The 13,058-nt window shown below is 39.7% G+C and overlaps 1 protein-coding gene across 1 annotated transcript in view; it reads right to left on the reverse strand.

The window, feature by feature from the left end:
* The window catches only part of MYO1B (myosin IB), a gene marked incomplete at its 3' end in the record, with an annotated part of 162,988 nt that overhangs the window by 78,990 nt on the left and 70,940 nt on the right, over nt 1-13,058 (reverse strand). The window contains exons 4-6 of the mRNA XM_014526743.2: nt 10,090-10,194; nt 4,193-4,239; nt 3,109-3,172 (exon numbers count right to left, since the gene is read on the reverse strand). Of these exons, the coding sequence (XP_014382229.2) occupies nt 3,109-3,172; nt 4,193-4,239; nt 10,090-10,194 (216 nt within the window). The remainder of the gene's footprint in view (nt 1-3,108; nt 3,173-4,192; nt 4,240-10,089; nt 10,195-13,058) is intronic.

Genomic DNA, 13,058 nt, shown 5'->3' on the forward strand with positions numbered 1-13,058 from the left:
GGCAGGAGCCACTGCCCTCCCTCCCCATGCCCACCCAGGCCCAGTCCCTCCATGCCCCTTCCCTTCCCCCTCCTCTTCCACCACTTACCAGCTGCATGCAATATTGACCATTGTAAAGGAACCAATCCCCCATTTGTAACACTGTTCCTATGGAAAAATTGGTTCTGAGTCACAACGTTTCAACTTAAGAAGCAGTGTTCAGGAACCAAGAGTGTCATAAGTCTGAGGACTGCCTGTACTGTTAGAGGTTTAGATTGGTTTTGTGCACCAAACTTCTGTTCTGTTATAGGTTTAGAATGTAAACCAATTACATAAAGTGATTGCTTATAGTGGTTTATTTGAAATGTCTCTACCCAGCCCAAAAGTTACTAAAGACATATACAAGCTTTATTACTTATCCACAAGATAAGAAATTTCAGCATCTCCCTTGCATCATAACAACTGTTTGGAGCTGTAATTGAGCACCAACTGTGAGAAACACTACCACTAATTATGGGCTCTTTATCTTTCTGATAATTCACCTGGTTCAACTCATTTTAACTTATGAGCAAAAACATAAAATATTATAAAATTTCTTTCTTTGGACTTTAAGAAAACCTTTGACCTGGTGTTCCATGACGTCCTCATGGAAAAATTGGGGAATTGCAGTCTCAACAATTTAATGGTCCAATTGCTGGAGAACTGGCTCTGTGGATGGACCCAGAGAGTGATAGTTGATGAAACCAAATCAACATGGCACATGGTGACCAGTGGTATCCCCCAGTGCTCCATTCTCAGACCTGTATTTTTCAATGTGTTTATAAACGATCTGGACTCTGGTGTCAGAAGCAGACTGGCTAAGTTCCCTGATGACACCAAGCTATGGGGAAGTGCAGTCACCCTAGAGGATAGGCTGGCAATCCAGGCAGACCTTGACAGGCTTACAAGGTGGGTGGATCAAAACCTGATGGCATTCAACACTGAGAAATGCAAGATGTTCCACCTCGAGAGGAAAAACCCACACCACACTTATAGGTTCGGCAGTGCTATACTCGCTAGCACCACAACCAAAAGAAACTTGGGGGTCATGATCGACCACAAGATGAACATGAGCCACCACTGCGATGCTGCAGCCAGTAAAGCGGACAAAACGCTGGCTTGCATCTACTGATGCATCTCAAGCAAGACCCAGGAAGTCATCCTCCCACTTTACTCAGCCTTGGTGAGACCACAGCTGGAACACGGTGTCCAGTTCTGGGATCCACAATTCAGAAAGTATGTGGAGAAGCTTGAGAGAGTCCAGAGAGCCACGCGCATGATTAGAGGACAAGACAGCCGGCCTTATGAGGACAGGCTGAGAGACATGGGACTCTTCAGCCTAGAAAAGCATAGGCTAAGGGGTGACTTGATTGCAGGCTATAAGTATATAAGGGGTATGCATCAGGAACTGGGAGAAGGTCTGTTCACCAGGGCACCCCATTGGAAGACAAGGTCCAATGCTCATAAGCTCCTGGAAGACCGTTTTAGGCTGGACATAAGGAAAAAACTTCTTTACTGTCCGAGTCCCCAGGGCCTGGAATAGACTCCCCCCAGAGGTGGCTTAAGCACCTACTCCAGATACTTTCAAAAACACTTGGATGCCTATCTTGCTAGGATCATTTGACTCCTGCTGACTTCCTGCCCCTTGGGCAAGGGGCTGGACCTGATGATCTTGCGAGGTCCCTTCCAGATCTGTCTGTGAAATCTATGAAAATTATTATTCTGTAGTCTACGGGAGAAGTGGTTGATTACGGTATATTTTATCACATGCCTCAAGATCTCCTATATCCTATCTATAACAAATAAGTTCTGTTTTTATTTTTAAATATATTATTTTAATAACATGCCACATGAATTAAAAGGTTGTGTATTCAGTCATTACATACAGCTATGTAATGACTATATATGTATTTATAATCATCAACTAGAAAACTACCTTCAGGTTGGAAACAAGCCAGATCCGACTACCAGCTAAGTAGGTGTTATAATCATTTTTATTTTATTATTTCATGCTAATTTTCCTTGAAGGCTTTATTCCTATACACAGCACATAAAGCATTATAGGACAGACCTCTTTAAAATCAATGGTAATCTTTCTAGTCAATCACACCCTTCCCTCAATGTAGACAGTTAAATGTTTAAGGTCAGGCCTTGGGTGACTCTGAAAGAATAGATGTTTATCAAAGATTCAACACCCTGACATCCTCAATTAAAACACAAGAGCAAAGATCTACGGTCAGGTGTCCAGGCAGTTCTGCAGATAATCAAGGACAAGATTTAACAATCCTAATACCTCCAAGTAAAATAAGTGGCAATATACTACACACCCTCCTTTGTTGCACCTCTGCTCCACCACCATTATACCACCCCCACCCTTTTTAAAAAGCTTTGAAAGCTTACGAAGTACCCCCAGGAAAAAAACATTTAAAAGATTGAATTCAAATATCAGCAAGGAAACTAACGGTTTAGTCAAATTCTCCCTTTCAAAAAGCAAGTCAAGGGATTCTGTAGATACTGTGGAAGCCTCACAAATCATAAGCTGATCTCTGCCTCAGAAATTAATTGTTTCTGTATTTCCCCAAGAGCAAGCTTTTTTTTCTTGTATCCCAACCTGTGCTAAAGTTTTTACAGTTTCTTTCGGTTTAGTTAAATTAATGACCACCCTACAATGTTTTCCTATCTTACCAATGGTACTTTTGTGCAGTGGCTTATCATTGTCAGCACAAACAAAGGACTTTTTATTTTTTCACCACTTTTTCTTGTTTAGAACCTCCCAATAATGTTTGGTAGACTGAAAGAAAAATGACATCTGAAATGTCAACAAATGAGCCTTGCCTATGGTCCTTTAAACAATACACCACATTCCACTTCTTCAAACAGATTTTCAATTTATTTATACACTATTCTGTATCCAACCAAAGAAAAAAAAAAGTAATATTACTAGTACTTTCTGGTAACTACCACATAACTGCTTAAGTTTAATTGAAATTTGAATACTTTATTGCCTCACTAATTTATCTTTCTTTTTTTCTCTAAACTTTGAACAAGGTCCTTGAAACATTTTAGGTTAGTACCAAATGCAATACTCACAGTTACTTATAACTCCTCCAAGTGGATCACCTTTGAAATCAAATTCAATATCCATGTATTTTCCCTGTAAGAACAATATATTGTAGGAATTTTAGGATTTACCAAAGGAAAATCATGCAATATCTTCTTAAAACTGATTTTGTCATTTTTATAAGTTCATACAAATTAAGTTCTTTCTTTCAGGGCAAGCATTTCAAATTTACTAGTAGTAAAGCACAGCTTTTAAGACAGAAACATTTATGGTAATGGGCCTTAAATAACAAAGGGAGCAATTGGGTAATTCAGTTTAATGAGCGTTGTGATTCTTCAAATGGATAGAAAAAAAATGTGATTATGGTTGAGACTGCCAAACACCAACTTCAGCGACATAAGGAGATATCATCCAAATAAATCAAATCAGAAATATAAGAGGAAAACAATTGTTTTGGGATAATAACATGAACAGAATTATTCCTGGTTGGGAGATTGTTCAGAGGTGTGGAGCAGGGCACACACAAGGTATTAATGCACTTTGGGATTACTCAAGGAAAGAATAGGCTCCAGTTATGCGTTGTAAGATTTTTGCATTAAAAAATAAATCATTCCTTGTCCCAAGTACTTTCCATAGTATTCCAACACACATTCAACTTTGTTCCATGCCTGCAAGACCCAAGATAAACACATTCCACTCTGTCCAGTTCATAAACACAGACAAAGGGAGGGGCAGCATGAGCAGAAGCAGTAAATGAACTCTCAAAACCTACTGAGCAGGAGTTGACCTTGAGAGAGAGCCTTCATCCTGGATGAACGTAATCAGGAGCCTGATAGCTCAGTAACCATTGGGCCATGTGGTATATGATTCCTGGCATGGTTCTAAGAAAATCTAGACAGTGCCATGTTACTCATTCACATGGACAACCTTAGAAATTATGCTAAGTGGCTGAGCAGCTGATTTTTCTCCTCATTCATTCAAGAAAGTATCATATTTTGATGTTCTAGACATGCCCTCCACCATTTCTGCAGCTATACAAAAGCCCATCACACACGAATCTCCTTCTGAAATTTTGTTCTTATCAGTATATTTATGCTAATGTCTTATACTCACAAATCTAGAAGAGTTGTCATTCCTTACAGTTTTGGCATTTCCAAAAGCTGGGAGGAAAGAAAAGGAAAAATATATAGGTATCATGGTAGAGAATGTGAAAATATTAAATAACAAGCCACTTACAGTGGATAGCAGTTTTGCTTTAAAAAACCCATTCATGCCTTGTGGAAAGCAATACATAGTCCTGTGTTTGCGATATCACTATCAGTCGCTGAGGATGGGCTCCTGATATCACAAATGAAAGATGAGCTCCTAAATAATGATTGTGCACTGAACAGTTCTTGGGGGTGGGGGAGGAGGGGACAGGATGGGAGGATGGTCATGAGTAAAATATGAAAATGTTGCCAAGTGAAACTATAGACAAGCAGAATTGCATGTAGACTGAACAGTTACCCATGATGTTTCAGATCTTCAATTCAGATCAAATTTTTACTGCCAAGACAGACTATAAATATATAAAATATTAATGTAACATATTTCTCTTTGGGAAAAATTCAAGAAAAAGACAGCCTGTCACTTACTAAAACTGAACACTAATGTCCCATTACACAAAAGACAAGAGATTGGCCAAAACCAAGGACAGAGTAGATGAGACTGAAGTCTTATTCTCCATTAGAAAGTTGACTTAGTTTCCTGGAAATCACAATTTTACATAAATTTAGCTGGCTGAACCACTAAGAACACTATAGTGTAGTATGAGTGGCCTACTTCAGCTTAGCTGAAATCAAATTCTAATCAAATTAACCTAAACTGAAATTTTTTAAGTGTCCTTTGCACCCCTTTAAAATTACAGTTTCAGTTAGACTGAAGCAACTTTCCAACATAGGAAAGCCTAAGAAAAGACAAACTTCTCCAATATCAGCATAACCTAAGTCTGCTTTGTTTGCATAAGATCATAGGAAAAAAGGGTTGGAAGGGACCTCACAAAGTCATCTAGTCTGGCTCCCCTGCGATCATCCCTGACTAACCATTCCAGTCAAGTATCTGTCCAACCTGCGCTTGAAAACTGCTGCAGATTCTACAGCTTCTGCAGGTAGCCTGCTCCAATGCTTGACTACCTTCATAGTCAGAAACTTCCTTTTAATCTCCAGCCTAAATTTTCCTGCAGCAGCTTAATGCCATTGCTCCTAGTCCTATTTTCTACAGCCAGAGAGAAAAGCCCATCTCCCTCCTCTCTCTTCAGGTATTTGAAAACTCTAACCAACTCCCCCTAAAGTCTTCTCTTCTCCAAACTAAACCACCCTACTATAAGCCTTTCCTCAAAAGTCACACATTGCAGGCCACTGATCATTTGTTGCTCTCCACTGGACTCTCCAATCTTTCCACATCTTTCTTCAAGTGAGGGACCCAAAACTGAACACAATACTCTAGCTAAGACCTCACCAGCACTGAGTAGAGCAGAGGAATCACTTCCCTTGGTTTGCAAGGGACACTCTTGTTAATGCAACCTAATATACTGTTAGCCTTTTTTGTACCAAGAGCACACTGTTGGCTCATATTCATATGTAACACCCCAGGTCCTTCTCTGCTGTACTGCAACCTACCCACTCATTCCCCAGTCTGTACTTGTGCATGCAATTATTCTGTCCCAAGTACAGGGCTTGGCACTTGTCCTTGTTGAATTTTATTTACTTCACTGCAGACCATTTTTTCTGACTATCCAGGACATTCTGGACCTTAGCCTTACCCCCCCACACCAGATTATCTGCAGCTTCACACAATTTGGTGTCATCCACAGATTGGCCAAGCATACACTCAATCCCATCATGCAAATCATTAACATGTTAGGCAATACCAGACCCAGGATAGATCCCTGGGGAACTCCAGTTGATACCTCCTCCCAAGTAGACATTTAGCTATTAGTGACTATTTGTTAAGCACCAAGATCCAACTCCATCTACAGCAGTGGTGCTCAACTTTTTCCCCTCACAGGCCAGATGGGCAGTGCCCAGGTCATCCATGGGCCAGATCCAGCCAGTGACCCTGATCCAGCACCCAGGGCAGGCACAGTAGATACCATGTGGTCACATGGAGGAGTGTGGAGGGTTAACCCAGCACCACAGTTGAAGGGGGTATAGCCTGGCCCCTGTAGGGGGAGAGGGCAAAGCCCAGCCCCAACAAGGCCCCACAAGAGGAGTGGCCTGGCCCTGAGGCAGGGAGGGGCCATGGCCCAGCCCCGATCCAAACATGAGGGAAGAAGCGTGGCCCAGCTCCAACCTGCCACAGAGCTTGGAGTTATGAATTTGACCATAGGGGAGGGTGGCCATATTAATGACCACTGCTCCCCCACCATCATATTTCCTAACCCATGGGGAGCCCCATAGGTCAGATGGGATGGCGCTGTAGGCCAGATATGGCCCACGGGCCAGAGGCTTAGCACACCTGATCTACATTACTTTTGTCTAGTCTTTATTTCCTTAGCCTGCTAATGAGAATGTCATAGGCAACACTGTCAGAAGCCTTGCTAAAATCTGCTGCTCTCCACAATTCACTGACTCTGTCACTTTATTAAAGAAAGAAATCGGGTTAGTCAGGCATGACATGCTCTTGGTGAATCCATGCCAACTGGTCCTGATCACCTTGTTCTCCTCTAGGTGCTTCACAAAAGATTTCTTGAGGACCTGCTCCACGATCTTTCTAGGTATCGAGATTAGATGGACTGATCTGTTGTTCCCCAGAACTTTCTTCTTCCCTTTCATAAAGGTGGGCACCATATTGCTCCTTTTCTAATTATCCAGGACCTCATCCAACCTCCACAAGTTCTCAAAAAGGATAGCTAATACCTCTGAAATTACCTCAGCCAATTCTATCAGTACTTCTAGGATGCATCTAGCTGCTCTAAATCCTCCCTAACCTGCTCTGCCATTATTCTGTTCGACTCTTCCCTATCTTTGCTGCCAATTACACTTGTCATCTATCTGGCAGCTGCCCCTATTTTTAAAGACTGAAGTAAAAAAAAAAAAAAAAAAAAAAGAATTAAATATTTGGATTGCCTTCAACTTTCTACAAGGGACCTACAGTTTCTTTGGTCTTTCTCTTCATTTTGACATACCTATAGAAGCTCTTTTTCACTGCCTTTGATGGCCCTTGCCAGTTGCATCTCAAATTGTGCATGCAGGGACAAAATCAGAAAGGCCAAAGCACACACGATACTCTTATACTCTTCCCTAGTGACATGACCAAGTTTCCACTTTTTCTCGGATATTTTTTAAGTTACAACTTGTTGAAGAGACTGCTGTCTAGCCAAGCTGGTCTTCTGTTGCATCTCCCATTCTTCTGTCATCAGGATAGCTTGCCTCCACACCCTTAAAAGAGCCTCCTTGAAGTACAGCCAGTGATCTTGGACTCCTTTTCTCCCAACTTTCCTCTCAGTGGATCCTGTCCATCAGTTCCCTGAGTTTGCATAAAACTTGGTATAAAAGCTTATTTTTATTTTTTTTAAAACCTGTTCAGGTTTCTGACAATAAAAGGCATAGAGGAAAGCTCTCTCTCAGGGCTAAGCTCAGTTGCTGAACCACCAGCCCACAACATACAACGTGAATTCAAAATAAATCGTGGGACAAGTTAAAATCCTAAATCACATATTTTAAGCTGTTTGCCAAGAGGGAATATATACCTTTTGCTCGTTTGAAACATGGTGCTCATGCTCCTAAGAGAAAGCTATGACTGACTTATCCCAAGATTTTATTTATTTATTTATTTATATTTAATGTGCACGTAAAGCTGACATTTCCGTGGGTGGAAAAATACATGTTTTTCTGCTTTGAAAAATTTGCATGGAGAAGCTATTCTGGATCAAAACTCAGGCCAAAAAGGCAAAGCTGGTTGCTCTCAAAGGCCAGGGATAAGTGAAAGAATTGTTTTAAAAACTTTATACAGTACAATAAATCATCTTTTCAACAACCATGGCTCTGAGCTGCATATTATTAAACATAAAGAGTTATTTATAACTATAAACAGATTCAAATACAAATGTTTCATTATGAAAGGAGACATTCCTCAGTTTTCTACCAAGCTCAGTGTTTCTTATGCTAATCTAGGGAAGCAGCTACAGTTAAAAACAGAGCACTCCCATAAGAAAACTTATTGAGATTAAGAATATTTCTGCTCTTTTATTTTATTGTATTACAGCTTAGCTGAAACAACTGCATACAAAGGCTGAGTCTGATCTCACATAGGCAGTTTGCAGCTAAAAAAATATATGTAAATGCCTGCTCAGAGCTTCATCACTGCTAAACATGCAGTGATATAGTGTCACATCTCAGCTACTGAAATGCAACCCAGAACCGGGTAACACAGCAACACGCAGCACAAATACACTGCATCCTTTCCAAATTTACTTAAACATTTTTACTTATTTTATTTAAGAGTGAGTTTCCCAAACTATAGGACCTGACCCACAGAAGTGGAGGGACCATCAACCCCACTTGGTATCAGACACCATTTTAGCAGCACTGATAGGACCACTGTCCAACAGCATGAGCAAACCTTGCCTGTAACAAGACCCTACAACTGGTGCTCTCTACTCAAGAAACTCAGCGGATTTTAGCAGTCTCCAGGGAACCATTCAGCACTGTTTAGAGAAAACCTGAAAGCTCCTATCAATTTTGCCCATGTATCAAGTTTTTCTTTAATAAAAATGATAAAAACTGAATTATCTGTCAATCAGAAATGACTTCAGATTGCATTTCCTCCATTCAGTCTTTTGTAGAACATTTTTCATCAGCAGGACAGGCTCATCTGGCATATGTGCTCATTTAAATACTTTAGACTTTGGTTTTGCATCTTGAAACTTTATTCCTGAATGATTACCATTATAAACTGTTACCAACTCCCACATCTCTGACCTTCTCTCAGCACATTTCCTATTCTTTTCTGTTCAGAGCATTATGCCTCCCTCCCTTCCTTTAATGTTTTTACTTCCATTTGCATGCATTTCTTTGCAACACATTAAACAAAAGACAACACACTCTGCTTGTTGTTGAATCTTTCACAGACATGGAACTGCTAAGCACATAATGAAATATCATAATTTTACAAATTCTGTATTTGGCCTGGTGATGAGGGGAAGTAATTGTGTAATTAGCTATGATACTTCCCCACTGTTGAGTAGTAAGCTAGAACTAAGTGTTAATACAGGGAAGTCAATCATGGAAGCAACACAATGGACCTACAGAAAAAACGCTTTTGGAACCAATTATAAGAAAATGGGGAACTTCTAGTTTCCATATTCTGTATGCAAGAAAGATGGAAAAACTCATTTTTTTAAAGCAAGAGGCTCAGGTTAAAATAAATCAGTAAACAGTTAAAAGAAGAGAAGAGGTCGTGCTCAGGGGAAACAGACAAATACATGAAAAGACTGCAGAAGCAACTGAGTTAGGTCTTTTGCCTGATGCAAGGAATAGTAAGCAGGAGAGAATGACAGACATGCATATGGATAGGTTTACTGCTTTCAGATCTCTTTTCTATTAAATGCTTTTGCTCCAAATAAATACTTTTAAGAAGTTAATCCGACTACTAGATACTACAACCATGGATCACAGAAGGAAATAAACTTTAAGTACCTAACCTAAGTCAAGACTACTGAGGTAATCGCATCTGAAAGACCAGAGACTGCATCCCTAGCCCCATCCAAGGAGTGGACTTCAGCCTAGGGCCCCATCCACACACTGCTCCAACATGCCTCTGTTACACAACAAAGAACTGAGAAAGAGTACTCTTGGAAAAAACCTGGAGAGGTGCAGTGAGTTTATTAACCATGGTATGACAAGACTGACAGTTTAATCCTAGTACAGGTATTTGAACTTATTGTTTACTTGAACTCAATTGTCAAAAACAGCTGAAAAAATAGGCTAATACAATACAGTTAGTTTCTATATCTATTACTGGACACTTACCTTCAAGCACTGGATTTGACTGTAAAAGTTGTTCTTTTACTTGATTAACTTCAGCTCCTTTTCCACAAACAGCTGCTACATATGACATGACAAGTTTGCTGGCCTCTGCAAGGTGGTAACAAAAAAGAAAAGGTCAAATTGAGAAATAGGCCTGAAAAACAGAGACACTAGAACATAAGATAACATTTTCCACAAAAAATACTCCCTTTCTGACCTCACAGTCCTCACGCTCAAGAGACATTTAAAAAATAAAGATGGGCCTAGGAGTAAAAATTCATTAGCTTACTGGACACTAAGAACCAGTGACTTAACACAGACACTGATTTCAAGACCCATTATAACGTAACTGGTCCCCGCTAATTTTCCTGCAGGCCACAGATGATAACAACCCTCTTGCATGGTTTTGCTCTCCACTTACAGGGTTACCATTTCTACTGCATTTCTCTTATCTGTTAGTGACCTGATAATATCCCTTAATCCTGATTTTATTTACATATGGAGTTTTGCACAAGTCTTTGTTTTATCTGCTATTTAGCTTTTCTAGGTCTGCCTTTTTTCCTCAGAGACCTGAGCAAGTATACAGTGGTACCGAAAAGCTTGTCTACATCCCTCCCAATTTTGATCCAATAAATCACCCACAAATATCCTTGCCTCTCACATTTGTCCTGGACCACTACTAATACAACATCACCTCAACACAACCATAATGTGTATTTAGACTCTTGGACTCTCCTCACCCCATTCACCCTGCAGAAGAGAAATTCAGCAAGCAAACAGCTTCATCTCATATGATACCTCTTTGGAAAGGTGTCAGGCTACAAATAATTTTAAAATGCATAAGTAAAATAAAACTAACAAATCAAATGTTATTCAAACTTGTATAGAAACACCCACAGTACAAGACCTACTGTATTGTAACTGCAGTTATATAGCAGGCTATTAAATGTAAATAATTTTAATTCATCGTGTGAAATTATTCATGTAGTCTAGGGGTGGCTGAAGGCCAGAATGGGCCACTGTGTGTTAAGACTGGATAAGTGGGCACTAGGACCACGCTGACAGTGGCATTTATCCCTGCAGCAGCCCAGGGAGAATGCCCACAAAACATGTGCCCTGTCACTGAAGCCATATGCCTGTGGGCCAGATCCAAAGGTTCCACATGTGCCATCCAGCCCACAGGCTGGAGGCTGCCACCCCCAGATGTAGCCTGTTTTAAAACTGTATATAAAATATGAAAATGTTCATGTAGGCAATGAACAATTTCAAAATATGGTCATTCAAGTTTGAAACACTGGAATAAGTTTGTTTCCAGTTATGTAAACAAAAAATTGTGTTGATTAACTATTATGCAAATAATTATTCATAAATATTACACAAAATAGGTATGCTGTTCTTAAGGCCCCTGCTACATGTTAAATATATTACACAATTTACTGGTAAATTGAACAATAAATTTATATCAGCCACACATGCAAAGTAATTATCACACAACAAAAATGACTATCCAGCTATAAAAAGAACCAACCAACTATAAAGTTAGCTCTTGAAAATGTACAACAACTCCATAGCTGGTTTCTATGCAGCTTTAATTTGAACCTGGAGCAGGGCCCTATGACACAGGGCAGCTATGACAAGAACAGTAAGTTTTACAATAGGATCTTAATGCTTAATGTACAACACAAAGCTGTGAAATCTCAAATGACTTTGACAATCTGTAGATTAATATAGTTTTAAATACAATGTAATTACTAACACCTGGAATCCCTATCAACTCAATACAATGGTAATAAACACCCGTTTACTCTTTTGCAAGGCCTGATATAAATTTAAGGGTCTGATTTTAACAAAGAACCAAACAAAAGACTATCCTTCAGATCATGATTATATCTCATTTAATATTAAGCAAAGGTAATTAGCATGAGTTTTTCCATTCATACTGAATTCAACAAACTAGATAAAGGCATGGATACTAAAAATCATGCATCTTAATCTCATTTTTAATTTTTTTAAAAGATCCAAGCCCTTATAGTTGAACCTGAACTTGATATGAATGCCTAACAACATGGCATAAATCAAATCAATGTGGCAGTGCCAATAACAATTCGTTATTGCTGTCTTACAATAGCTCAAAAAAATTTGAACAGAGCAATGTATTTCAATACAGCATCACATACAAAACTGCAGGCCCTGAAAGGCATTCTCCAACCAGTACTTTAAGAAAGAACTTTGCATATGGTAGGAAGGGAGGGGTACAGTAAACCAGATTCAGCTCACATAAGCAGACATACCCTAGTTTCTAGAATAAATACTCAGGGGTGAGAGGAGGCAGAAATCACCACTGACCTGGCAGAAAGCTCACCACTGACCTGGCAGAGGCAGAGCCATTTCCCTCAACGATAAAATCCCACTTTCTGAGCATTTTCTCCATTCTACCCAATACAGAGATAGACAAATATATTCAGAAAAAATAAAAATAATACTGAATGAGTGAGGTCCAATGCAATTCCAATAGAAACCAAACTTTAAAGTGATTTCCAGCCATATTTCTATTCAGGAAGCCTAGATCAGTGTTCCCCAACCAGCGTGCCATGGCACAAAAGTGTGCCATCAGAAATGAACAGGTGTGCCATGGAATTTTGCCATGGCAATGAGCTACAATAGGCATGAGGATGGGGAGTACCTTGACAGGTGTGCCACGGAAAATTTTTATTAATGTAAGTGCACCTTGGGCTGGAAAAGGTTGGGAAACACTGGCCTAGATGACTTTGTATATGCATGCAATGTTTTATTTGTATACATTTCAACATATAAACAGACCCATCCCCATTTCTGGGTACCTCTGACAGATAATTGGAAGCATTATTAGAACAGAAGCAGCAGTAAGCAAAACTTCCCATACTCAAAACAAGATAATCCAAAATCAAGAATGTTATCACACCTTGTGAAGCCAAAGAGAAAGCACCTACACG

Source organism: Alligator sinensis, unplaced genomic scaffold (assembly GCF_000455745.1).
Source record: "Alligator sinensis unplaced genomic scaffold, ASM45574v1 scaffold1064_1, whole genome shotgun sequence".
Lineage (NCBI taxonomy): Eukaryota > Metazoa > Chordata > Crocodylia > Alligatoridae > Alligator > Alligator sinensis.